At 39.3% G+C, this 25,384-nt stretch overlaps 2 protein-coding genes across 8 annotated transcripts; one reads left to right on the top strand and one right to left on the bottom strand.

Moving 5' to 3' along the window:
* Positions 1 to 5,069: 5,069 nt before the first annotated feature.
* On the top strand, positions 5,070 to 6,182 carry LOC103714782 (NDR1/HIN1-like protein 6). Its single transcript, XM_008802191.4, has one exon. The coding sequence runs from the start codon at positions 5,232 to 5,234 to the stop codon at positions 5,985 to 5,987; it is 756 nt and encodes a 251-aa protein (XP_008800413.1). The 5' UTR covers positions 5,070 to 5,231; the 3' UTR covers positions 5,988 to 6,182.
* A 3,422-nt stretch (positions 6,183 to 9,604) lies between these two features.
* On the bottom strand, positions 9,605 to 24,145 carry LOC103714781. Of its 7 annotated transcripts, none has more exons than XR_003387098.2 (14): positions 23,916 to 24,142; positions 23,343 to 23,408; positions 22,653 to 22,921; positions 22,496 to 22,570; positions 22,336 to 22,394; positions 22,097 to 22,232; positions 21,348 to 21,444; positions 21,090 to 21,156; positions 17,374 to 17,472; positions 13,715 to 13,813; positions 11,869 to 12,023; positions 10,971 to 11,072; positions 10,306 to 10,401; positions 9,605 to 10,129 (listed from the first exon to the last, which is right to left on the bottom strand). XR_003387098.2 is itself a non-coding variant. In XM_039116895.1 (14 exons), exons 3-14 carry the CDS (start codon positions 22,903 to 22,905, stop codon positions 10,018 to 10,020), a joined length of 1,254 nt encoding a protein of 417 aa, XP_038972823.1. In that variant the 5' UTR covers positions 22,906 to 22,921; positions 23,343 to 23,408; positions 23,916 to 24,135; the 3' UTR covers positions 9,605 to 10,017. The 7 variants fall into 7 exon arrangements, 6 of the variants coding, with proteins under 6 accessions (XP_038972823.1, XP_026663369.2, XP_008800409.2 ...); XM_039116895.1 differs by lacking the exon at positions 10,306 to 10,401 and adding an exon at positions 14,093 to 14,101 and having other exon boundaries at positions 13,715 to 13,804; positions 23,916 to 24,135; XM_026807568.2 differs by lacking the exon at positions 10,306 to 10,401 and having other exon boundaries at positions 22,336 to 22,416; positions 23,916 to 24,138.
* Positions 24,146 to 25,384: the final 1,239 nt, after the last annotated feature.

Here is a 25,384-nt window from a genome sequence, read left to right as displayed (position 1 = left end):
AATACGAGTATTATGTGGGCTACTCCTCACGGGGCTAGCCCAAAATGCTAGCGGCAAGCCAAACAGTAATCCATTTTAATGACCAGCCAAAGAAAAATTTTATGCTTCTCAGGAGCAATTGTTTCCAAGTCACCTTGTAACATGGACAAAGAACACCTCCGTAGTTAATGAATTGATATATTGAATTAATTGAGAAAGTATGCTTGGCAGTTCAACTTCCAGTAAGATTAATTTGTCTTCGCATCTTCGAGGCCTCTTAGCCTGAAGGAGACAACCTCTGAAGCCTCTCTGTCTCCAATCTTGGCAATAACAAATCTATAGAAATATCTCAACGAAGCTGCCTCCACTTCCACTAAGAACAATTGAGACATTCTTCTCCGAGACACGCCGTAAGAGCCCTTGTATCCATCCATCCTCCCCTAAAGGATACTTTCCAGATGGCAGCAAAGATATTCTCAACATCCTTCCAAATTGATGAGGGCCCTACCGTGGGATCTTCCTGCTCACGGTCTTATTCTCCTTGTAGTGTAATACCTGTTGCTAGAAATTAGATCCGGGGGCGACCAATGGCTGAGGAGGAGGAGCTCCGGTGCGGATGGTACGTTGGCGGGCTGCGTCCTCTGGGAGATCTGCAAAAAGCCGGTGGCCGGGGCTTCCGGCGCCGGCCCTCCGCTGCTTAAGTCAGAGGAGGGCTTTAGTGGAGAAAGAGAGATATTGCATGCGGGGGTCTCCCAGTCAGAATCAAGAAGAAGAATCCCCCTTTAAAGAGGAAGAAGTTTTCCTTTTATAGGAGGGATACAGGGTTACCTGTGATGTGATTAGGTGAATTAAATGAGTTACCGTCATGATTGAGTGTGGTCGTCTGAATTAATGCGTTGTCGTGGAGAACGGGACTGGAGCCAATGAGTTGTTGTGGGTGAACGGACGTAGTTGAGTGAATCGATGAGTTGCCGTGGATGGCCTGAGATTTTGAGTAAGCTGGAGATCCGTGGAGATCATGCGCATAATTGTTGACAGTCGTAGCAGGATATGGTCCCTGGTTGATGTGTCGTGGCATGGCCGGCAAGCAAAGCATGGTATGGTGAGATTGCTGCAAGGCGTGGTCGCAGCATGTGGACGACGAGCTCGGTCTGCATGAGCTCGGTCTTCTAAGCTCGGTCTTTTGAGCTCGGCCTGCATGAGCTCGGCCTGCATAAGCTCGGTCTTCTGAGCTCGTCTGCATGAGCTCAGCCTGCATGAGCTCAGGCTTGCTGTCGGATTTGGGTGCTTTAATTGTACTTGTGGGGTGGTCCATTTTTTCCCCCAACACTACCTCCTGACTTCCGATTTCGAGCTGCTTTTTGGCTCGGGCGAAGGAAGTAGTCTAGTCGTCGATTGTCCTGTAATATAGCCAAATGTCTATGGAGATATATGTGCTAAATAGGGTGTACCTCTCATGCAGTCGGAGCTAACGGCCTTAAGCCGAGCTGTCCAAGCCGAGCTAAGCAACTTTGCTCCGAGGTCAACTTCAACGGCCTTCTTTAGCTTGTGGTCAACTCAGTGGTGCTCAGCAATGCTTCCTGAGGTCGAGGAAGACTTGGCTCGCGGTCGACACAGCAGAGCATCCCGAGGTCGAGGGAGACTTGTTTCGCGGTCGACACAGCGGGGCATCCCAACCTTAGTCGGGGGGATCATCCCGAGGTCGAGGGAGACTTGGCTCGCGATCGACTCAGCAAAGCATCCCGACCTTGGTCGGAAGGTCCTGAGCCTGGTCGGGGCTTCATCGGAGATACATGTAGGAGACGAACTTCGTTCGTTGACCGTTCTATAATATAACCAAGTAAGTATAGAATGATGCATGTGCTAAGTAGGATATACCTCTCGTGCAGCTGAAGCTAAGTGTCTCGGGTCGGGTTGTCCGAGCCGAGCTAAGTGACTCTGCTCCGAGGTCGACTTCAGCAACCTGTGGTCGACTCAGCAAGGTGCCTCCACTCATATCAGGGTGTGTTATCGTAAGAGGCGTCGACTGGCGTTGAAAGGCGTCGAATCGCGTTGAATGGCGTCGAATGGCGTTGAAATGGCATCGGATATCGTTGAAGTGGCGTCGAATGTCGTCGAAGTGGCGCCGAATGTCGTCGAATGGCGTCGAATGTCGTCGAAGAGCGTCGAATGGCGTCGAATGTCGTCGAATGGCATCGAATGTCGTCGAAGGGCGTCAAATGGCATCGAAGGATGTCGAATGGCGTCAAATGTCATCAAAATGGCGTCGAATATCGTCGAATGGCGTCGAATGTCGTCGAAGGGCATCGGATGTCGTCGAAGGGCGTCGAATGTCGTCAAAGGACATTGAAATGGCGTCCCGAGCTTGGTCGGGGCATCATTGGAGACACATACAAGAGACGAACTTTGTCCGTTGGGGATCGTGCGCCCTTATTCGGAGCGGGGCGACGTTGGAGATAGAGATACCCGTAGGTCATCTTTTGGATTCTCCGACCTGAAAATAAGTAAAATATTAAAATTATTTAAAGCCAAAGTGGCGTCCTGTACCTTTTTAGAGACATTTTAATGGCTCTCAAGCTTCGAAGTCCCTCAGGACTTGGCTCAGCACCAGCCTTCTGAGCTCGATTTTCTAGGGAAGGCATTCTGCACTCGTCCTGCATGAGGTCGGCCTGCATGGGCTCGGTCTTCTGAGCTCGGCCTGCGTGAGCTCGGCCTTCTGAGCTCGGCCTTCATGAGCTCGGCCTGCATGAGCTCGGCCTGCGTGAGCTCGGCCTGCATGAGCTCGGTCTTCTAAGCTCGGCCTTCTGAGGTCAGTCTTCTGAGCTCGGCCTTCTGAGCTCATGCCTTTTGAACTCTGTGGGAGCTTCGATGATCGCGACGCTCTGCAGGAGAGCGACATCGCGGGCACCGTTCTGAGGACTTACACCCATCAGGAGGGAGTACATGTTGGTTTCTTACTTGCTGCAGGCTTTGATGATCCGAACGAGAGAAGTGGGGACACGTAGCCTTTATCCTGATCACGAAACAAGAGAGAAGAGTTTGCAGGGCAATGGGATTTAATGGGATTGTACCCTTTGCCATACAGGCTTACAATCCCATTTTAAAATATCATAACTCTCCTCCACCAGACCTCAGCTTATTTTTCTTCCTCTCCAACTCGTTGACGTGAGACTCGGGCTACTACTTCTGGTTGCCCCCACGTCCCACGTCGTTGCAGCGGGAGCCGTGCTTAATTCGAGATGGCTCGAAAGAAAGTTTCTTCCTCTGCTTGGCGTGAACCCGTGGAAGCGGCACAGGAGGGGCCTCCACTTGTTGCAGGCTTTGGACCGCAATGGCTAGCACTTGGACTTGCTGCACCAACGCATCGAACTGCTCGGGTTGGACTTGTGGAACTTGATCTGCCGGAGGTCTTGGTGGTGGATTCTAGACTGAGCGTCCGAGGCTTGGAGCATGATGCCGGGAGGTATCAGAGACTTCTCTGCTCCTTAGTTTCATGGCCACGACTCGGGCCCTTCCTCTAGCGCCAACTGTTACTGAAAATTGAACCTGGGGATGACCACTGGCTGAGAAGGTGGAGCTCCGATGCGGATGGTACGTCGGCGGGCTGCGTCCTCCGGAATTCCGGCGCCAGCCCTTCGATACTTAAGTCAGAGGGGGGCTTTAGTGGAGAAAGAGGGACATTGCATGCGGGGGTCTTCGAGTCAGAATCCAGAAGAAGAATCCCCCTTTACAGAGGAAGAAGTTTTCCTTTTATATGAGGGATACAGGGTTACATGTGATGTGACCAGGTGAATTAAATGAGTTACCGTCATGATTGAGTGTGGTCGTCTGAATTAATGCGTTGCGTGGAGGACGGGACTGGAGCCAATGAGTTGTTGTGGGTGACCGAACGTAGTTGAGTGAGTCGATGAGTTGCCGTAGATGGCCTGAGATTTTGAGTAAGCCGGAGATCCGTGGAGACTATGCGCATTAATTGTTGACGGTCGTAGCAGGATATGGTCCCTGGTTGATGTGTCGTGTCATGGCGTGGCCGGCAAGCAAAGCATGGTACGGTGAGACTGCTGCAGGGTGTGGCCGCAGCATGTGGACGACGAGCTCGGTCTGCATAAGCCCGGTCTGCATGGGCTCGGCCTGCATGAGCTCGGCCTTCTGAGCTCGGTTTTCGAAGCTCGTCCTGCATGAGCTCGGTCATCTGAGCTCGGCTTGCATGAGCTTAGGCTTGCTGTCGGATTTTTGGGTGCTTTAATTGTACTTGTGGGATATGGTCCATTTTTCCCCCCAACAATACCAAAGCTTGAAAACATCATTTCCAAAGACCATTTTCCTGCAGTAAGCACTTCCAAGCCGATTGAGCAAGTAAGGATGTACAAAAATCATCCAAATTCCTCTCTCCAAGCCCTTACAAATAAACTTCCAATTCACTAAGCAGTAAATTCCGCTAGTGCTGTCTTTTCCTTTCCAAAGAAGAGCTCATCGCCATCCATCAATCCTTTTTTTGCTCATGGTCATGGAGGTAGTTGGAACACTGACGTATAGTAGGCAGGTAACGTATAAAGGATGGAATTTAACAAAACCAATCTGCCACCTAACGAGGGTGTCTAACCTTTCCATGCTACTAATTATTCTCTCTATTTTCTTTAATAATTGCAACTAGTCCCTTCTCATGAGCTTTTTGTTGGACACCGGAGGCAGCTAAATGGAGAAGAATCAATCCTGCAGTTCATGCAGGGAGCCGCCGGCAGCTGCTCCTTCAGAGTCATTCATACACACTAGAAAACTCCTGTGGAGAGTGATTTATTCATAGAACGACTTATCTTGGCATCCAAACAGGGATATGAGAACCTTCCAAAAGGCATTGACTTGGTCAATCCTCCACGGAGAGTAGATGTGACACCAACGAAACCTTGCATTTGAAGAAACGATAGGCGTCACACCAAGTTCTATTTAAATCTCGCCGCGTTACGAACGCGTTTACGTTAACTAAACCACTCCTTCCGGGCAAAGATTAGGTGAGGAGAGGGTAGAGAGTCCGCCAGCCGCCGCCTGCTTCTATTTCTATAGGACAACCAACCCCATGCATATAGACGATAAAATTTCAAACTTGAGAACAAATCAAACACTTGAAGTCAAGGCATGGGAAGCCACGATATCAAGGCATACCTAAGAAAGAGAAAACCAACCATCCGTATAAATCAACACGAAGACGTCTTCAAAATAGAGCGGTTGGAATTTAGGAAAAGCAAAGCCCAGCCATGGCCGAACAGCAGCGAATCCACCCGGTCGACGTCGAGGCCCCATCGCAGGCGGCGCCGCTTGTCCCGCCGGAGCTGTCGAGATCCGACAAAGGCGACCCCGCCGTCGCCGGGCAGCACCCACCTCACCGCCGCACGATACCGGTCGCTCACTCGAGACCCCCGAAAAGGCGACGCAGCTGCTGCTGCAAGTGCCTGTGCTGGACCATACTCACCATCATCATTCTCATCGTCCTCGTCGCCGCCACCCTCGGCATCCTCTACCTCATCTTCGACCCTAAGCTCCCGAAATACTCCGTCGACCGCCTCCGCGTCTCCACCTTCAGCGTCGACAACAACCTCACCGCGCATGCAGGCTTCGACGTGACGGTGACCGCCGAGAACCCGAACAAGAAAATCGGGATATACTACGAGGGTGGCTCGCACCTGAGCGTGTGGTACTCGGGTTTCAGCCTGTGCGAGGGGGAGTTCCCGGAGTTTTATCAGGGGCACCGGAACACGACGGTGCTGACGGTGGTGCTCACTGGGGAGGCGCAGCTGGGGAGCACGGAGATGACGGCGCTGCAGCAGCAGCAGCAGACGGGGATGGTGCCGCTGAACTTCAAGGGGGACGTGCCGGTGAGGGTGAAGCTTGGGAGTCTCAAGCTGTGGAAGGTGACGTCCCGGGTGAGGTGCAGCCTTGTGGTGGATAGCTTGACGGCCAACAACCAGATTCAGATCAGGTCCAGCAGCTGCAAGTTTAGGTTGAAGCTCTGATGAGCTTTTGGGTTTTCTCATTTCCTCTTCTTCTTACTCCTTTCTTTGCTATTATCGTTGTTATGATTCTCAGATTTTATCCGAGGATTTCATATATTTTCGTAGAATTGGAGGTGATGTATGTTTGCATTCTTTCTTTTGTCGATTTATTGAGCATTTAATACTAATAGCATGTTACATGAACCTTTGTGGAGACCACTGTTTCTTTTTCGTCTCTATTATTATGCTTTTGGAAAAGATGGATTTTTTCTCTTTTTTTTCCTTTTATTTTTCTTTCAAGATTCAGTCAGAGATGTCGGCCCCCCGGAAGCCCATCTTTTTTGAATGAAGAACGCTTTCCTTTAAAAGTGGCGTAATGACGTCGCTACCGGACAAGGACCAATTCAGGGGAAGAGGGCCACGCACAATATGTTAATTAATTTTAACAAATTACTTTTTAAAATTATGTATTTTATTTTACTTAAATTATATAATTAGTAAAAGACTATTAGTAAAAAGAATGGAGAAAGTAAGGCCCATTTTGATGGTTGATGAGGAAAATAGCTTAAGTGACCAGGATGGTTGAGCTTATCACGTTTCTCTTTAAAAAAAAATAAAATCCATCCAAATAAATAAAAATTTTACTTCAAAAAGTTCTATTTTCGAAAGTTCTATTACCAACAATTCAGCCAAATGGACCTAAAAGGGGCTAAGGATACAGGATGAAACCAAGTGGAAGCGTAGAGAAGGGGCCGGAGGTATCTACATTTGTTCAGGAGAGTTAATATTATATGTTCTTTTAGATAATTAGTTAAATGTATTTTACCAATACATTACAATATTTAAGCTCACTTCTAAACATAAGCCTAGTTAAAACCAAATACAAGACACATTTGACAAGCTAAAGGGAAAGAATATTTAATCACTATATAAGACAAAAATCAAAAAAAAAACAAATAAGCAGAGAAAGAATATTTCATGCATCAAAATGTACTAAATAAATAACAAAAAAGGGCAAATTATGGAAAACAAATTTAATTCCACATGGAAACTCAAATTTACAATAAAGTTTTAAGGTATGAGTCTTAAGAGAGTGATTATTGGCATCTACTAAGTGATTATTCAATTATGTTGTATAGCATATGGAAAGATGTCACTTTTACGTGGGGAGAATGGGTTGGCTTCTCTTACGAAGGCATTTTTAACATCTCCTTGGTGATTAATTCAGTTAGGCCATTTGAAATGCATAGGTGCTACACTCTCTTTCTCTCTATCTCTATCTGTCTGTCTTTGGAATACATAGGCACCACAACTCTCACTGTCTCTCTATCTCTATCTCTACCTCTGTCTGTGGGACCAGTAAGCCATTATATTGTTCATTATGAATAAGCAAGAAGTTTGATAGAGCTATACCCATATGCGCCACCCAATCCACAAATCCAGTAGAAAATCCAACCCAATCCTGCTAGATTTCCCAAATAGGCCATGTAAATTCTGATTTATTTACTATAGCTTTCACATTGATTTGAGAGTTTTATCTTAATCCTTGCTTAAAATATTGAAGTGCTTATTCTAGGATGTTATTAGAAGTTATAGAAGGCAGATAGAAGATATAGAAGAGTAAAACTCAGTTACAGCTTAAGAAAAAGTTTGTTCTCAAATTAAATCTGAATATATAAAAATATTGAAAATATGGAAAACAAAAGCATCACCATTATAATAAATAGTTTATATTATCTAAGAGAAGCATACATATGAAGACAAACTTTCTAATTAGTTTTACAAATGTTTTCTTTCATTGCTTCTTATAGAGAAATCACTTTGGCAATAGATATCTTTCAGAATAATGGATCTATGTCTGGCCTGTTTTATGTCAATTCATCCAATTCTGGAGAGATAGCCGTTATCAAATTTGGACTAAAGAGTGGTAATAAAGAAAAGTAAGCAATTGTGTAGATCCTCCCCTAATATTTTCTCACATTATTCTCTCCAGTTTCTAGTATGGTTTTTATGAGGACCCGTGCGAGCATGTATTTAGTTCCATTTGGTTAGTCTTTTTGGATGAGATTCTAAGTTGTGACAAATGGTATTAGAGCAAATCCAGCCCATAATCTATATGAACTAAAGGATATTGTAGCACAGATCCATTGAGGCTGACTACGAACCAATCGTAGTATTTGTAATTAAATTTGAATGGATTTGAACCCTTAGCCTTACACGAATCACCAAATTTTAAAGAAAATTAAAATTTGTCCATACATAACCATGATGGAATAAATTAATCCCTCCTATGCAACCTGTAACTCTGCTAGGGGAATAGCCGTCTTAAACAGTGGGGAGCCACCAGCTGCCACAAGTGTCGACCAAGCATCACGGATAACAAAACCTGCTCCACCATTCAAAGTGGTTGTTGTTTTATCAATAGTAATTCTCTTGTTCGCCTTGGAAATGATGTGAATCGCAGATTGTTGATGTTTGCTCATTGGTGAGATCAAATAGTTGGCCAATGACCTGAAAGAAGAAGCAGGAGAGAATTGAAAAGATCTAGGTGTGGAAGTCCTTGCCATGGTTGAGGGCATGCGGTGATGGCAAGGAGTTCAATGAAGGATCCAAAGCAGAGCATAGAGGAAGGGATGAAGGGATAGTTGAGAGTACAAACAATGATGAAAGTGGTGGAGACCATCACTGCTATGTAAGAGGAGAGCCAAGGTTTGGAGAAATAAAGAAGATGGAGGGCATGGTTGAGGACGGCAAAGGATTGAGGAATTGGTAAAGGTAATCCTTGAGGAAGAGTGATGCTTCACAGCATAAAGCAGGGGAGGAAGGCCTAATTAAGGAGAGGAGGGCCATAGTACATAACCTAAGATGATTGGCAGAGGAAATGGTAGGCTTAGGATTTCATTTCTAAAAAGATAAGAAGTGGGAGGTGACAGGGAAAGGGAATAGTACATTTAACCTTTCACCATTCCGAAAGGATTGAATCTGGATATCCATCCAAAAAAAAAGAAAGGATGGCTTGGTTCCACAAAAAAAGGGGAGAAGCAGCAGCGCAAAACCCCACAGAAGTAAAGGCACAAGTGCACATAATGGTGGACCACTCAGGGATGGCCTCCTAGTCTCAATCTCTCCTAATACATTATTACACTTTTTCAGATGTTCAGTTGTTTCTATTTCTTTCTTCTCTCTTTTACTTAGGGATGGCCTACTAGTCTCAATCTCTCCTAATACATTACACTCTTCCAGTTGTTCAGTTATTCTATTTCTGTCTCTCTTCTCTCTCCTAATTAGGCTTCTCTTTCCTTGTCTAGTACTTAATAAGGATCCTATCCACTCATCAACCTTCCCTTTCTTTATGTTTTCCTTTTTCCTTTCTTAAAATTCTCTTTTAGCCTTTCTTCTCTGTTAATTAAACATGCATCACACATGCATGCATGCTAATGTTTATGAAAAGAAGCTTTAGTAATTAGCGCAAAGGAGAGACCTACAACATGCAAACCAAAATTGAGAGTTGGGTAAATTAACCTTAGACAGCTATTTGTTTGGGAATGAAGCAGATATAGAACCAAATAGCTCTTGAAAAATAAACACAAATAAGGAATAGTTATTCTTGGGAAATTTACACATGCCAAACATAAATATTTAAAAGGAAAGCTATCAGGAGATATTCCTGTTAGGAAGCCTTTATTTATGCCTGCCTTTTCTTAAGGTACCAAAACACCCTCACTGCTCATCCTAGAATTATTCTAGAAATTCTAGCCAAATAAAAATAGGAAGAGCTTGTACAATGAGCAACAAGGTTTTTCTTTTAAAAAAAGAAAAGAAAAAGAAAAAGAACAAGAAATAACAGGTTATTTCTTCATTGGTGAAATGGAATCATTTCTGTCATTTATTATCTACATTTTATGTTTCAAAAGACTTGTAAATAAGAGATCCCTCGCACATCCAATGATCTACCGCACAGTGGTATGCAAAACTGTCACCCTTTCACTCGCTGTATGCATCCAACTTCTCAAGGCTGGTACTCTTCTGCCTTTGTCTCCTCCAAAATTTTCTACTGACAGTTATCCTCTTTCTTCCATGAAGCATCCAATGGAGGAAGTTGGTAGTCATCCGGTTTCAAAGCCAATGCAAAATCTGGCAACATCGGTGCCGTCTGAAGAATCCTGCATAATTAGCCACCACAGCAACTTTTACTAGTATGTCTTCGTAGATAGCCAACTCAGACTTCAACATTTACTGCGTCACAAATAGCTAATGCCACAGTTGTCGGGTTTACAACAAAAATAAGCTATTAAGGAACCAAAATTATAAGAGAGAGAGAGAGATGTTTCTAGTTTACAAGTTCAGGATCTGCATATTATCACATTCACCAGCTCAAGCATTCCTAAATAATGTTCTTCTCACAGATCCAAGCATGTGGTTTTAAGACGATGCACTGTCAAAACCACATCAGTTTTTATCAATTTCATGGTTCAGCGCCATTCCATCGGGATTCAGAGAAAACATGTAAAACAAAATATTTTCAATAACAAAGAAACAAATTTCAGAAAAAAGAATTTCACAAATAATATTGGATCATACATTTCAGACCTAGTAAATACAAGATCTAGAAGATATTGACATATATTTACACCGGGTCACAAAATTTGCAGTCAGTGGGGGAAAGTGCTATGGCATTGGATGTACACAGGCTGCAAAATCAAGTTAATATATGAATATACAAGACAAATTGTTGACTCTGACAAATCAGCCCCAAAAAAGGAACATCTCAAAAGAATGCAAAGAACCACATGGATGGTGTCATGCTAGGGTGTGAAATTCAAGTGGTTGTCCACTGCTTTATTCATGAAAGAACCTTGGCAAAGGGCAATTAACTAATTATGGAATCAGAGCTACAAGCACGTACCAGTAGAGGTCATGCAATACTTGCAAATATTGAAGTTAGACAAACTATTATCAACATATTTCAGCAAAAGATCTTATGTCAATTTTTAAGATGGTTACCTTTCTTGACTGTAGAGATCTCGATTGATTTTAACCTTGCTTGAGGCATCTTTGGGGATCTTCTCGGAAAGGTACTTCATAGATCCCCACAGAGGAGGAATCCTGTAAAGAGATCAGTTAGTGAAGACTTGAGTATGTTACAGGAATTATGATAGTTTACCAAAGTAGTACTTCACCAAGAGCAATTTCTTCCACTCAATTTTGACCAAGGTATTTTATATATAACTAAGTCAAAAATGAAGCAATACAGGAATTCTAGATAAGAGACAGAAGCAACTCAGCTGTTGATATAAAGAAGATGGAACAGTTATAACATTGTTTAAAAACTTAAAGTGCCTAGCAAGGCAGGATGCCATTTACAAGGCATCCTGACTATAAAATGAGATAATATTCTGAAAGACAATTAAGTGATTTGTATTTAATCTTCCATTACATGGAAAATAATTTGATTGAGTCTTGGTTGGTCGTGTGTCTTGAGATACTTCTAAGAACATTGCTATAACAATGCTACAGCAAGGGCACAATTCACTTTCATGAGTCAGTAATTTACAGGTACAACAAAATGAAATTATACTACAGAGTTCCATGCTAGAAGACTCCACTCCATAATTTTGTTGATGGTAAGGGGAGGGATAAAATCCATTCGATTTATAATGTTAAAGAGAAAGGACTGAGAAGTTGATTTTTTGGGGGGGCAACTGAAAATTTGATCAAACATTGTATGGACGTCGGTATGGATTAAGAACATGTTTGCTACGATATCTTCCTGCTATAAAACAACCAAAAAGATTACCAAGGAAAAAATGACACTTGCCATGTTGTAACATTGAGCATCTAAAAAAGGGGGGAAAACAAAAATGAAGACTGCTCAATGAAGGTAGGCCAATGATAAAATTACTTGGAGATAGGAGGCATCAGATTGAAGGCCGCACAGGCTTTCTTGCTTTCTTTGAGAAATTCCTCAGCTGCTTGCAGAGCAGCTACAGCCATTCCATGGGATTTCTCTGTTTTCCCCTCATCAAGGATCAATCCATGGTAATAATATGCAGCAGCCTGGTAGATAGAAAAATATATGTAAAACATGTCGAATTCTGTAGAAGTATTAAATTACAACAGGAAGATGCAGATATAGATTTCTTCAGGTTTCCTAATGCATTTAAGCACTGTTTTAAGCAGACTCTCTGTCTCCCTCTGTGCGCGCATGCAAGAGAGAGAGAGAGAGCATTTCATATCCAACTTGGTGTGTCTTGGGACATGACAGAAGATATCTCATAATTTTCTAATTCTAGGAGCATCCAGAAAAAGTGAGAGGATATAAATTATACTTCATAAAATACAAAATTTCCACTGAAAGATTAATATACAGTTTCATGGTATCAGCAATATATTGTTCCAATTTATTGATCTTATATGGTGGTTTTATTATTTTTTTCTATTCAGATTATAAATTTGTTAACCATATTTTTAACATTTAGGTGGCATGTGGTGACCCAAATGGAATCACCATGGTGATCTTAGATTACCAGTGATCCTCATCCTGGGGTAAGCTGATCCCTGATGAATTAAGATCATGCATATGGTATGCTATGTTCCAGTGCTTAAAGATTCCCAATTATCCACGAGTAACTTGTTGGTTTGCCTTGGAAATCCAAGATCGTTAGCCATATAATACCAAAACTACCCCTAATCTATTTTATATATTTGCACCTACTAAAGAGACTTCTCAAATAAATCATAGGAAAATACACATGATTGGCTGGCAGCATGTCTATGCAATTTATATGTAGAATTGTTTGGACAGACCACTTAATTTGACAGTCAAATTATTAGTCCTATATAAATATATTAAGTGTTATTATAGAATTAATATTTCATTTATACTTATATTATATTATTATTTTAATATTAATATTATTTTGATTAAGAAAATAAGGCAAATAGAAGTAATATTTTAAATAACTTCATAGTATAAATGTAAAGTAAAATAATATATTTTTATTTTTAATTATAAAAATATAACTGAATAATATGATAATAATATGAAATATATATCATGCATACTATATTTCTACCCGCATCACCCTTGATCTTGGAATCATCACCCCATACCAAAAGCTCCCTTAAGGAAAAGAGATCATCCACAATCACCAAAGCATGGACAAAAGAGTTTTGGATTTTGTTAAAGAACATCTCTACAATATTTCCCAGAATTATTCATAATCACGTAAGACAAAATATCTAATTTACATCTGATTATTTTACAACATGAAAAATAAAAAAGAAAAAGGTGGTTTACTGCATCTTCTCTAATTTGATTCCAGGCACTTAAACTAGACAGAAACAAGAACCTCTATATCATATATATGAGGTCAGTTTTCTTAAATCCTGACGATTTTTATGTTTATACTATTAAGTCTTCAGATAGAATCAATTGAAGTTATCTAGTTCTTAATTTTGTTTACAAACTAATATATGTAATGAATATTTTAATCTCGTTAGGTATTTAGAGTTCTGAAGTGACATGTGACATATCAGTCGATTAAGATCATCTCATTGTGGAACATGTTCTGGCAGCACTGAACTCTGACTAATATGTGTTTTAAAGCAATAGAAGCAAAAGTAAAATTTAGTAACACAAGAACATTATAAACCATAACCTTTAAGAACTATTCATGCAGAGAAAATAAAATGCTTAAAATAAGTTTATAGGAACAATGAAAAGAAAACAGAAGTGGTTGTCATACCTTTGCTTCAACATATTTCCACTTCACAAAAAGTTGATGTTTCTTCCCCCAGCCATCAGAGAAATGAAGTTGTGATATGTTATCATGAGCCTGTGTAGACTAGAATGAGCTCAGCCACAAGAGAAACATTTATATATATATATATATATATATATATATATATATATATATATATATAGATAGATAGATAGATAGATAGATAGATAGATAGATAAAGTTTGGCACCTAAGAACAAATTTGACCTATTTAACTGTTAAAAAAATTAAAAAGAAAAGGCAAGGTAGCCTGAACAGCATGACAAATGACCTAAAATTTGCATATCAAGTATGTCATCGGAAGAGTCGAGAGGCTGCAATTCAGGTCAGGGAGCAATGATACCTTGTGTGCCTGGCAGCAAGCACCAATCAGGAACAATGTAAAATTGGTAAAGTGTAGCTAAGTTAGACTTCTTCATCTAGCTCTATGTATAAAAATACAAAAGCACAAAAAATGGAAGCAAAGCATTGCAACATGAAGCATTTATGATTCAAAGCAAGTAAGATGTCAGAGTAAAAAACAAGCAATTCATCTCAGATTCATTCTACTATAAGTTACAAATTGAAATTTATCAAAGATTCACAATATTTATAGAAAAATGTGGGAGGGAACAAATCCATGTTCCCAGTTAAATATATAGATCCTACAGTTGAATCCACAAGCCTCGGTTCCGATGCTCAATTGACCGCTATACCTACAATACTTGATGATGAGGTCAATAACAATGTTCTCATGATGAAGGCACACAATTATGGCTTCAATGCATCTCAATGAGTGATTGCAAGACATTCGATCATTCGTTAGATGGTGCAGCATGCTGGATGTGGAAAACTGGCAAAGAATGGATCATCATACTGACAGATGTCACATACGAAGTGATGTTCATCAATGACTAGGCTTCTGGATGCTCTCTCAAATGATAAGCCGCAGTTAGATCCAGTGTTTGTTGGTTGATGGATCATCAATAGCATGATCTTGCTGAACCTCAACCCTGAGATCTTCAAAGATCAATCCTCAATCTCTATAAGTTCTTCCATTAGAACTTCAATGTCATAACTCAAGGCTAACAAATTATTGTTCAGAAATTATCCTGAAAAATGAATCCATAAATTTTGAGCACTCATTTGCCAGATCTTCTCATATCACCTATTTTTCTTCAATTTGGGGTCCCCCTCCCCCAACTCTCAACTTTATAAGAATTTAAGGTAGCATGCTCTCCATATGGTCAAACTAAATGTCTATGCTCTATTGTGACTCTTGATGCCAAAGCAACTTCTGTTGTCGAAGCAATTCCTCATGTAAACAGAGCCACGCCTCATGTTATCGAAGCTATCTTCACAGACCACAACCAACTTATCACCACACATTGAAGACATTTTCTTCTCGTGAGCCACAAGAAGTATCTTGTCATTGCGATGCCAATCTGGTGCAGAAATGATACTAACAACTAATTCCATGGCATCATGCAAAACTACATTTATCTGATAACTACAACATTTGCAAATATGAAAATTCAGATTGTGGCAGAAAAATCTGAGGAAACAAGACCATGTTTCCGGGCTAGCTTAACCATATTCTTGAGGCAGATTTTCAAACCTTAGTTGATAAGAAATCCACCTAAAGGAAGAAAAGGACAGAAGGGGAAAAAACTAAGAATTCATTACTTCGGATCAGATATATTGTTTATGACCATTTTCTTGCATATATAAGCTATGATAATTTAAATTCTAAAACTTAAACTTGCACTTAGTCACTAAATAAATCCCAGCTTGTAAATCAAACTTGTAACTAAATTATTAGAAAAAATGTACAATGAATGGTCAAAACAGCCTGGGGGGCTAGGGTGGCATTATTAAAAATATTAGAAAATGCTTACTAAAAATATCATTGGAAAAGAAAACAGAGAGTTGTTTTTCGACTTTACAATCTTAAAAATGAATTCATCTATCACAGTAAGCTTGCGAAAATATAAATAAAATATTGGATAGTAAATAATAAAAATCAAAAATATACATGTCTCAGAAGCACATAAATGAAAAGTAGAGTCAACAATTCATGAATTGAAATCAACAAGAGAAAAATTGAATTACATGTAGATCTTTATAACATTTGAAAAATGAATAGTAGAATAAAAGGTGAAATTTAAATTGTTGTCTATGGTGGTGATGGGGTTAAATTGGGCAGGCATTTAGAGGTTTAAAAGGAATGTGCCTCCCCACCCCAGGACACCTCTTGGTTCTATCATTGCCTTGTGAGGATCTGTGCATGCATGCATCGAGTCCCATATCATTGTGCACTGGGGAAATCTTGTGTACTTATATTGGGCCAAGGAACTCAAGTAATAACTTCCTAGCTAGCCTGTCTAGGTGAGGTCCTAGGTCATCGCATCTCTACAACCCTAATACAATCCTAGGACATGCAAATCATGAAAATTTGGTCAAAACAAGTGTTACCTGGACCGTTGCATTAAACATTTATCAGTTAGTTGGATACATAGCAGAGCTTTTCAAATGAAGTAAGCTTGGCTTAAATTGCAAGTGAGACAATTTACCAAAATTTCTTGAAACAACAGACTTTTTCAACAGAAACTTCAAGAAAAACATTAGATGAATCTTAAATGTCTTTAAAAGCCCATTATAATGAGCAATAAGAGCAAATAATTGAGTGCAAAGCTGAGAGGCCAAACACTTTTGGATTCTCAATTATGACCTACCAAAATCCAATAAATACGGGTGAAAAAGAAAAAGAGAAGCAGCATGCAGTCATGATATTTATTCACATTCTTTAAAATGTTATGCATTCTAGAAAGATCTAGAATTCAAACAAATATTCGACTTTTTACAGGAAATCTTCATTTTGAATTATTAACTATAAGAAACATGGAATTTTGTTCCAGCAATAGCTCAGCAGAAGTATTTCACTTCCTTTGTCCATTAGAAAAGGAACATTTATTTTATAAACTATTGTAAATTTTCATATAACAGCATGGACTATTAGAGATTTACAAAGATTTTTTTCTTTTTTCATATATAAATTCACGAAGAAATTTGAAAATCAATCTAGTTGAGGTGAATGAGTGCAGGAGAATGGTGTCAAGTGCTGACAACTAAACATGGCAATAACTGGATAGGAGAATGAAGTGCAAAATTTGGCAGCCTTGTGTGGAGCAGTTGCCAGAAGCCAAGAAGAACAGGACCATCTATTCTTTGTAACTAATAAAGAAGTTGTCGCTAACTATTTAACAGATAAAATGCACAATAAAAGTTAACAATTCAAAAGAGTGGAAATTTCTTGACAAAACTAAATTTGCAAGCTAACTATTGAGCATGAAGTGGAGAGAATGAGGGTGAAAGAGAGATGAAGGGGAAGAAAAGAAATATAACTAGAACTGAATATCCTCATTTTATAGTGATAAAACTATAAACTAGATATCCTTATATATTGATAGAATGCAAAAAGTAAGAAAAAGATGGGGGAAAAAGAGCATGAAGTTATAAGTGAATTAATCAGTGTCATAGAATCAACCCAACAAAATATGAGAAAAGAGAATTGAAAACATTAAGGAATGAAGAAAAGGAATGTCAAGAAAGAACTGATCACGTAGTTAAAGAAAGTATCGGTACCTGATGCCAATACTTGACCATCTCACATGCTAACCGGCGTTTAACTGCTAGTGTGGCCTTTGGACTATCAATTGCCATCCCAAGTTGAATATCAACACCCTATATTATCAACCATGGAAAGATCGAAAAATGTGAGATCGGTGAGACTGATGAAGTGAGTTTCGCTTGACTTGGGTTGAAATTGAAAAAAAAAAAAGCAACAGATACACATGAAAAGGATCCTCAGTCCATCTGATTTTTACAAGTATCATAGAATTGTATGAGTGCAATTGACTGTTAAATGATATTCAAGAAATGAAAATATATATTCAGAATTTTTTCGCATCAAAAAGAAAACCTTGCATACCGTGCATCATGAACAACTAATAGAAATTGAATACTAATAATATGCAGAAGCAGAAGCCATTGTTGTGTCCTTTTTTTGTACCAATAGTATACAGAAGTCATTACTGTGTTTTATTTAGTGAAAGACTATATCACTCAAAGAAAGGATTCTAAACTTTAATTTCTAGTACATCGGAAACTTAATACATGGTCCTTTCTTCGACCGAACTTTAACATGCAGCCCTTTGACCACTATCCTTTAACTTTTAGTATTGCACACACTTATATGGGATTGACACATACTTGCACTTATATACACACCTATACTAGTTTTTGCACGCAGTTATATTGTCCCTATGCACTGTTATATTATCCCTGCACATACTTATAATTGTGTGTGCACAGTTATTTATAACTGGACACATATTTGGGGATGTGTGTACAGCCACTAGGGACAGGGAATAAAAGAAACTATGAAACTTGGGATGGATGTTAAAGTAACAGTCAACAAGGATTAAAAGTTATAGTCCCGTCAATGGAGGGACCGACTATCAATTTACTGCATCATTTTTATATGAATCTTAGTTTGCTCAAGTAGCCATTTTTGCTATATCACATGTCATTGAAAAATTATGTACATAAAACAGGGGTAAATTATCATTCATAAAAGTTGAAAAGTTAGCGAGAGAGAAGGGAGAGAGAGAGAGAGATTGGATTCTTGGTGTTAGTCATCATTGATATCTTTCAAAAAAAAATCACATCATAGGACTTGGTATTTAATTGTTAGTTTGTAGTTTCACGTCAATTAGATACATAAAGTAGAGACTATTACAAAAACCGCCCTGAGATTAGAGGTGAATTACACTTACACCCAAAAGTATGAAAAACCTACGCTACCCCCTGAGGTTTATTTTTATCCAATACTTCAACTCATAACTTAACAGAATGTTAGTCAAACCATTAACTTTAAATAGGACCCAAATGCCACGTCAAAAAATTTGAAAATGACCCAAAACAACCTTACAAAAACCTTCCTGAGGTTTAGGTTTATTATGCTTACACCCAATATTTTGCAAAAACCTACACTTACAGCCATTTAAAATTGACAGCGGTAGTGAAACTGTTTATCTATTGCAAAAAGTCAAAATTACATCTATAGAAAAATAAGGCTCCTCTATAGAAAAAAGTCAAAATTACATCTTTAAGAGTCTTCTTCTCTTCGACATTAAACGGCTAGAGGTTCTTTCCCACTTCGCTAGCCCACCACGAGCGTCCCTTCCCGACAAGCGACCAACAACAAGCTTGCTTTCCAACTAACATATGACAACAAGCATCCTTCCCGACCAACCCCCATCCTTCCTGATCAGATTTTGTTCTCGGTTCTCTACCCACCAATTATAGAGATCAGAAATGCCGGTGTATTATTTACTGATTTTGAGTTCTACTTATCCTATACTATAGATATAATTTCTTAATATTGTCATTATGAATGAAGATTTATATATCTATATATGTAGTTATAATAGCTCTGGCAGCCTATCATCAAAAAGATCCAAATCAGTACGTGCATGAGAACTCTTCTTTTTAGATGGTACATCAGTTGCGGTTCCATAGCCTGGCTTGGACCATGGATAGGCTGGCTTACGAGACAAAACTCATGATGTTAGTTTCCTGCAGCAGAAAATTTTAAAGGCATCCACTTGCTTGAAATATCTAGATTGCTTTTCCCTTGGCACATGGCTCTTTCCTTATAATTCATCAAGATCAAGCTCGGACCCATGACGTCTCAAGGTCGTTCTCCTTATTAGATGGATGCTATATTACTTAAAGCTAATTTGATCATTTTTAAAAAAATTTCTGACGTGGCATTTAGTCCCATTTAAGTTAACAGTTTGGCTAACATTATGTTAAATTATGAATTAAAGTATTGGATAAAAACAAACCTCATGGGGATAAGCATAGATTTTTCTAACTATTAGATGTAAGTATAATTTATCCCTGATCTTAGGGGGCTTTTAGGAATTTACTCATCACGCAAGGGCAATTTTGACTTTTTCATATGAGGTAAACGGATTCACTAACGCCGTTAATTTAATTGGGTGTAAGTGTAGTTTTACAAACTAGTCGATATAAGTGTAATAAACGTAAACCACAAGGGGTTTTTTGTATTTTACTCTAGAATATTTATGTTCATTCTCAAACAGCAATAATCTAATGGAAAAACCTAATATATATTATAGCAAAGAATATGCAAGAAAAACACAAATATATACAGTCCTCCCTATGATAATAAACTTCAAATTGAATAAAATTCATAACCCACTTTCCAGTAACAAGCAGGTGCCTTAAATCTCCCACTGACTAGGTTCAACAATCTATAATGACAATGTTAGAGTTTTAGTTCACAACACTTTAGTTGGCCTAGTTGGTGCTAACATGTTTCGCCAAAACAGGATAAAACCAAAATCAGTCAGCAATTTGGTTGATAGTTCTGCCCAGTTTCAAATGATTTGTCAATTTTAGCCAAATTATTTTAGTCTTCATTTTGGCTTTTTCCAGATTTCAGACAAAAGGAAACTGATATTTTACCAAGCATTAAAGTCTCTAAAGAACTGGATTTGTGTTGTTCCATAAATCAAGACAATGCAAACAGGATAGGAACTGTTATGTTCACCTATTTGGTTCAAAATCTAGAAGACTGATGCACCTTTCTCAAAAAATTCATGTTAACCAAGAGATGCAAATTTGCAACATTAATAAGATAAAAGAAATCAAATGAAGCTTGTTCAGATGGTCCCTGGTAGGACCACACTTCCACAAGTAGTTGAGATGTTCCCCATATCACTTGTTGCATGATAGGGGACTAGAATGTAGTGGTGCGGGTCTGACTTTAACCAATACAATTTCATACAGCTACAGTTCTAGAATGAATAAGCAACTAATACATTCCTAGCTGTGAAGTTTACCTAATATTAATAGCATTACCAAGAAATAGGTTGCATTTCTAAACTAATTTAGGAAGATGGAGCTTTAGAAACAAAACCCTGTATAAGACACTACAGAAACCGACTATGTCATGCAATAACAATTTAAAAACCAATTTAACTTTTAGAGTAAAGTGACGCTGGTGAAGCCATTAAGGCACTGCAGAGAAGATCAGAAAAGAAGCAATCATGAAGCCCACTTTAGCTGCATGTGAGTTTTAAAGGAAAAAGAAAAGAAAAGAAATACAGTGGGGAAACCACCACCAGGGTTCAAAACCTGGACCTCTCCAAACCAGACAATGGTGCCAACCTGGCTGATTGGCAGCTATACCAAAGCTTGATCGATTCAATTAAGGGATTCAAAAATGCATATATATGCATGAATAATGTCAGAGAATAAGTCAGTACCTGACCCAAGGCCTGCATGGAGAGAGCTTTAAGCACTCCTTCTGCGAGGTCTTCTGGGAGATCTCTCCTGCACGTTACATAGGAAATAGAACCATTCGAAACATGCAAAACAAAATCAGTAAAAAACATTGTGGAATCTATAATTCTAAACTTGTGGATATTCTTTAGAATGAGCTGTTCACAGACAATTTTCCACCAGATAACCAGACAAACAAGTTGCAGATGGGTTTGATGACACAGGAACCCAAGATATCAAACCTGAGATCTTGAGGTATTTGAGGAAGAACATGCTGAATAGCACAATCCAAATAACCTGCTGCCCTCAAGAAAACATCAACAGAGCTCCGTCTGCTCTCTGCAATGAAGGTTGCATTTAAAATGATTATTCATTTCAGTAGTGATCTATGTTGCATCAAGATGCCCCCACCCCCACCCCACCCAATAATAATAATAATAATAATAATCAGCAATTTATACGTACATATGAGAATATCATCATTCATGTAATCTGAAACTACAAAATTTGAGAAGTTTCGGAGAATATGTTAGATGAACACCAACTTGGAGAAAAGGAATTATTTTGTTTGCATATATGACTGGTAATGTCAATTAAAGTTCAACAGGCTTCTTCTTCATGACTCAGTAAGAAAATATCCTACACCAACAGGCTACTTCTTCATGACTCATTAAGCAAATATCCTGCACTATCAACATAAATTAGGACCAATGGTTATCACTTCATTAGCATCAGGTTATTAGGAAAATTATGTAGGTTCAACCAAAAAATATAAAACTATGTGTTCAGCTGTAATTTTAGGTCATTAAGATGCAGATGATAAGAATTTGCTCAACCTCAAAACTAACAAAAGAAATGTTAATGTAATTCCTGAAAAAATCTCAAAAGCTGGTGAAAATATGCTCTGGCTCAATTCAAATATATACAAGGATAATAATCAGACAGATGATGATGCAGCATCTGTAACATATGATCTAGTCTTAGTACCCACCTTCAGATACCCTTGGCTGATAACCATCAGTAGATGTTTTAGGAAGAAGCAACAAATTGGCCAGTGATAAACATATCACAGCCATCAAGTGTAAAACTGACAGCACCTCATACCAAGCGTTTGTCATGGCAGTTTCCTGCATGTATAGGGATCACAGTCAGCTATCTGTATTGCTTGTTCTTTTTTATGTGAAATCCATCTGCATGAGCATTGAGAGGTTAAAAGATACAGAGACACACCCCAACATCATCCTCCTGGTTAACCCAAACAAACCGAATCTTGTCTTTCAATTGACTACCTGTATAGGATAACTCAAGCAACTGTCTGACTAAATAAATATGCAATGAATATGAGAAACAGTGAAAGATCAAATATTTTCTTAGTAATCATTCAAATTACCATCCTCCACCAATCCCAGCAGTACAGGTAAGTAGTCCTCCAGAGCACGAAGAAGATCAGCCAAGGGAGAACCTCCTGCAGGCATGGCAAATATTGGATCAGTCATTATATCTTATGATCAAATTGAATCAACCCCAGGATTCCTAATCCCACAAACCATGTCGAGTAGCTGCTCTCCATCTTGGCTTCACTGCTGATGGTGCCTCCCGGGCAGCCATGACAACTATCCGAGCCCTCAGAGCTGAAAGTCGCTCCACTAGACTCTTTGATAAGCAGTCACCCAATGGCTGTGAAAAGTCCACACTCTTAGGGATTCGGAATCCCGGCACAAACACAGCCACCTCCCCAATATTCCCAGGCCTTATTCTGTGTCCACCTGAATCTCTTGGTGTGGATACCAGGCATCCCATATTCTAAAACTTATTTCTGCCAACACAAGCTTAGTAACATGAGCAATAAACATATATGCAAAAGAAATGAAAGTCTTTCTTAAGATATAAGCACTGGTAGAGACCAGACACGATCAAGACCAAGAAAATAGGTAAGAGAGATGTAGAAGAAGATGATGGTCCCCAAAAATTAAGAGGATGCTGGCAAAACTGAATATACATCTGCGAGATAATTCACAAAGTAATGCGACACATAAAGAAGTATTTATCGTGAGCAAAGATGACACGGCATAAGACGACCTTACAGCCGGCTAAATATGGATCAGAATAATTAAATGCCAACCAACAGAAGTTTAGGTGAATCACGGGCAGCTTTTCTAGGAGATTCGATGAGACAGGTTTAAACTCACGAGCCCTTTTAGAACAGAGAAGCAACTTGACCCATTTAAAGTCCTCACCTTTCTTCTAATTCTTCTTTCCAGCTACCAGAACCTAAATCGAACACCTGGAACTCTGCTCAATCTCTGCATCAATGATTCTCAAGTCAGAGAACAATAGAAGGGGCGGGCGAGACACAAGTGGGGTAAAATAAATAAATAAATAAATTCAGAATACTCGTAAAGGTTAGTTTTCTCTGGTTTATGGCAACCAAAAAAGCGTAATAAAAGTGGGGCACAACTTGAGGAAAATAAGAAGGCAAACGGAAGACCAAAAGGGAAAGCGAGAACCTTTCCTGATTTCTTTATCACATTTTTGGCCGACTGAGGTCCAAAGGACTCCAAATACACTTATGTAAGTTGAGAAATATTGGAAGAATAATTCCGAAAACTAAAAAGTAGAATCCTTTATCCAGAAAAGAAACTGCCAAATTCTAACTACATATGGTTCTCACTCTAGAATGCGTGTCCTAGTAGAAGATCAAATGGGCTCACATCAATACGGAATAGAGAAAAATTGAGCAGATGGAACATGTAAACATTCAAAAGATCCATAAATAAATAAAAAAATACTAAGAGGAATGCGGTATTTACAACACAATCGGGTCTCATTTCTCGATTCGCTCAAAGCTACTAGGGAAGCCCCGGAAAATCCGTGATCGCGGCCGGAGGAGATAAGGAGAGAATTCTCCGAGGAACGGAAGGGCTTTGGAGGTAGAACCCTAGAAATGAAGGGAAACTTGGAGGGAGGACGAGAGCTTTTAGAAGCTGAGGTCGAGAGAGAGAGAGAGAAAGAGAGAGAGAGAGTTCAGAAGGCGCCCAAATGGGACCATTTGAAGGGGGCCACAGAAGTCTTTTCTGATGGAGGCGGCCACAAAAGTCACGCCCACATCCTTCTCATCTCAGGGATGGATGATGTCGGAAGAGAATCCAATTTGAGTCATTTGACATCCAAAGAAGTCCCTATGGTTCATATCATGGTCGGTTTTTCCTTCTTTTTGTTGTTGTCCCCTTCATCCTTGGTATAAAAATAAATAAATAAAAACACTCATGTTATTATGACCTCATGTCTACGTATGTAGGGAGGGACCAAGTCCACCACCGAGCTAATGAACCAGTTCAACCGTGAAGCAGCATACACAAAGAAGAACAGAAAAAATTAAAAAAAAAAAAAACCCTGATGTACACATGTTTGTAATGTTACTTCACAGTTGGATTGGTCCATCGGCTCGGCAGTGAACCTAATGAAACAAAAAAAGTTAACCATATCTAGATATCGGGGAACCACCTTGTAAACAAGTCATAAGAATAGTTTTTTTTCCTAAATTTTCCTTTTCTTTTTGCTACTAAACTGGCATCCATTGCATGCGAGGGAGGCTATGAATACATATAAACCCCCAAGCAGTGCTTCTCACACCATTCATGAAATTTATCTATGATAATTATGCTGCACGAGATTTGCATGCATGCCATGGAGAATGTTTGCATTGAGTAATAGTAGATAGCATGACCATGGATTTTGTTAATGTTCTAACAGATTATTTTACAACTTGAAATAAATTATGAGTTTGAAGTTAGAATAAGAAAAATGATCAAGCTAACATACACCACCGAAGTTTAAACTTTGGACCTCTCCAAAATTGGGAGCGGTGTCGAGCTGCGCTGAAGCTAGTTGGTTTGAATTAGCAAAATTAGGTTCCTTTGGTTCTCTCAAACTTTGATCCAACAAATATTGGATGCTTCTGATAACATGTATAATATTTGTTATAAGATTTATGTAAATCTTGAGGCTGAAGTCTGACTGCTACATACATTTAGCAGAGTAGCATGAGAAACATGACAAAAAAGTTTGTGGGGCTATTGCGTGTGATTGTTATAATTGGTCATATTGTTTGGTCATTCAATTGACCCAAGTAAGATGTCAAGCTTGCAACCTCTGTCAAAGTAAGGGGTTACAATTCACAAATGGATGGGTACATATCTTCTTCTTCTTCTTGGAAAGAAAAGAGGAAAACTCTACCTAGTTCATTAAGAAAATGACAGAGAAGGCATAAATCACTCCT

The sequence above is a fragment of the Phoenix dactylifera genome, unplaced genomic scaffold, assembly GCF_009389715.1.
Source record: "Phoenix dactylifera cultivar Barhee BC4 unplaced genomic scaffold, palm_55x_up_171113_PBpolish2nd_filt_p 000144F, whole genome shotgun sequence".
Lineage (NCBI taxonomy): Eukaryota > Viridiplantae > Streptophyta > Magnoliopsida > Arecales > Arecaceae > Phoenix > Phoenix dactylifera.
Note: the sequence above shows the minus strand (reverse complement) of the source record. Positions and strands in the feature narration are given on the sequence as shown.

Coding starts and splice junctions, on each gene's coding strand:
- LOC103714782 (XM_008802191.4), top strand. CDS start 5,232: ATGGCCGAACAGCAGCGAATCCACCCGGTCGACGTCGAGGCCCCATCG.
- LOC103714781 (XM_039116895.1), bottom strand. CDS start 22,905: ATGGGATGCCTGGTATCCACACCAAGAGATTCAGGTGGACACAGAATA. Junction 21,445..22,096: donor TCAGCCAAGGGTATCTGAAG/GTGGGTACTAAG, acceptor CCTTCATTGCAG/AGAGCAGACGGAGCTCTGTT. Junction 11,073..11,868: donor CTGATGCCTCCTATCTCCAA/GTAATTTTATCA, acceptor ATCTCTTTACAG/GATTCCTCCTCTGTGGGGAT.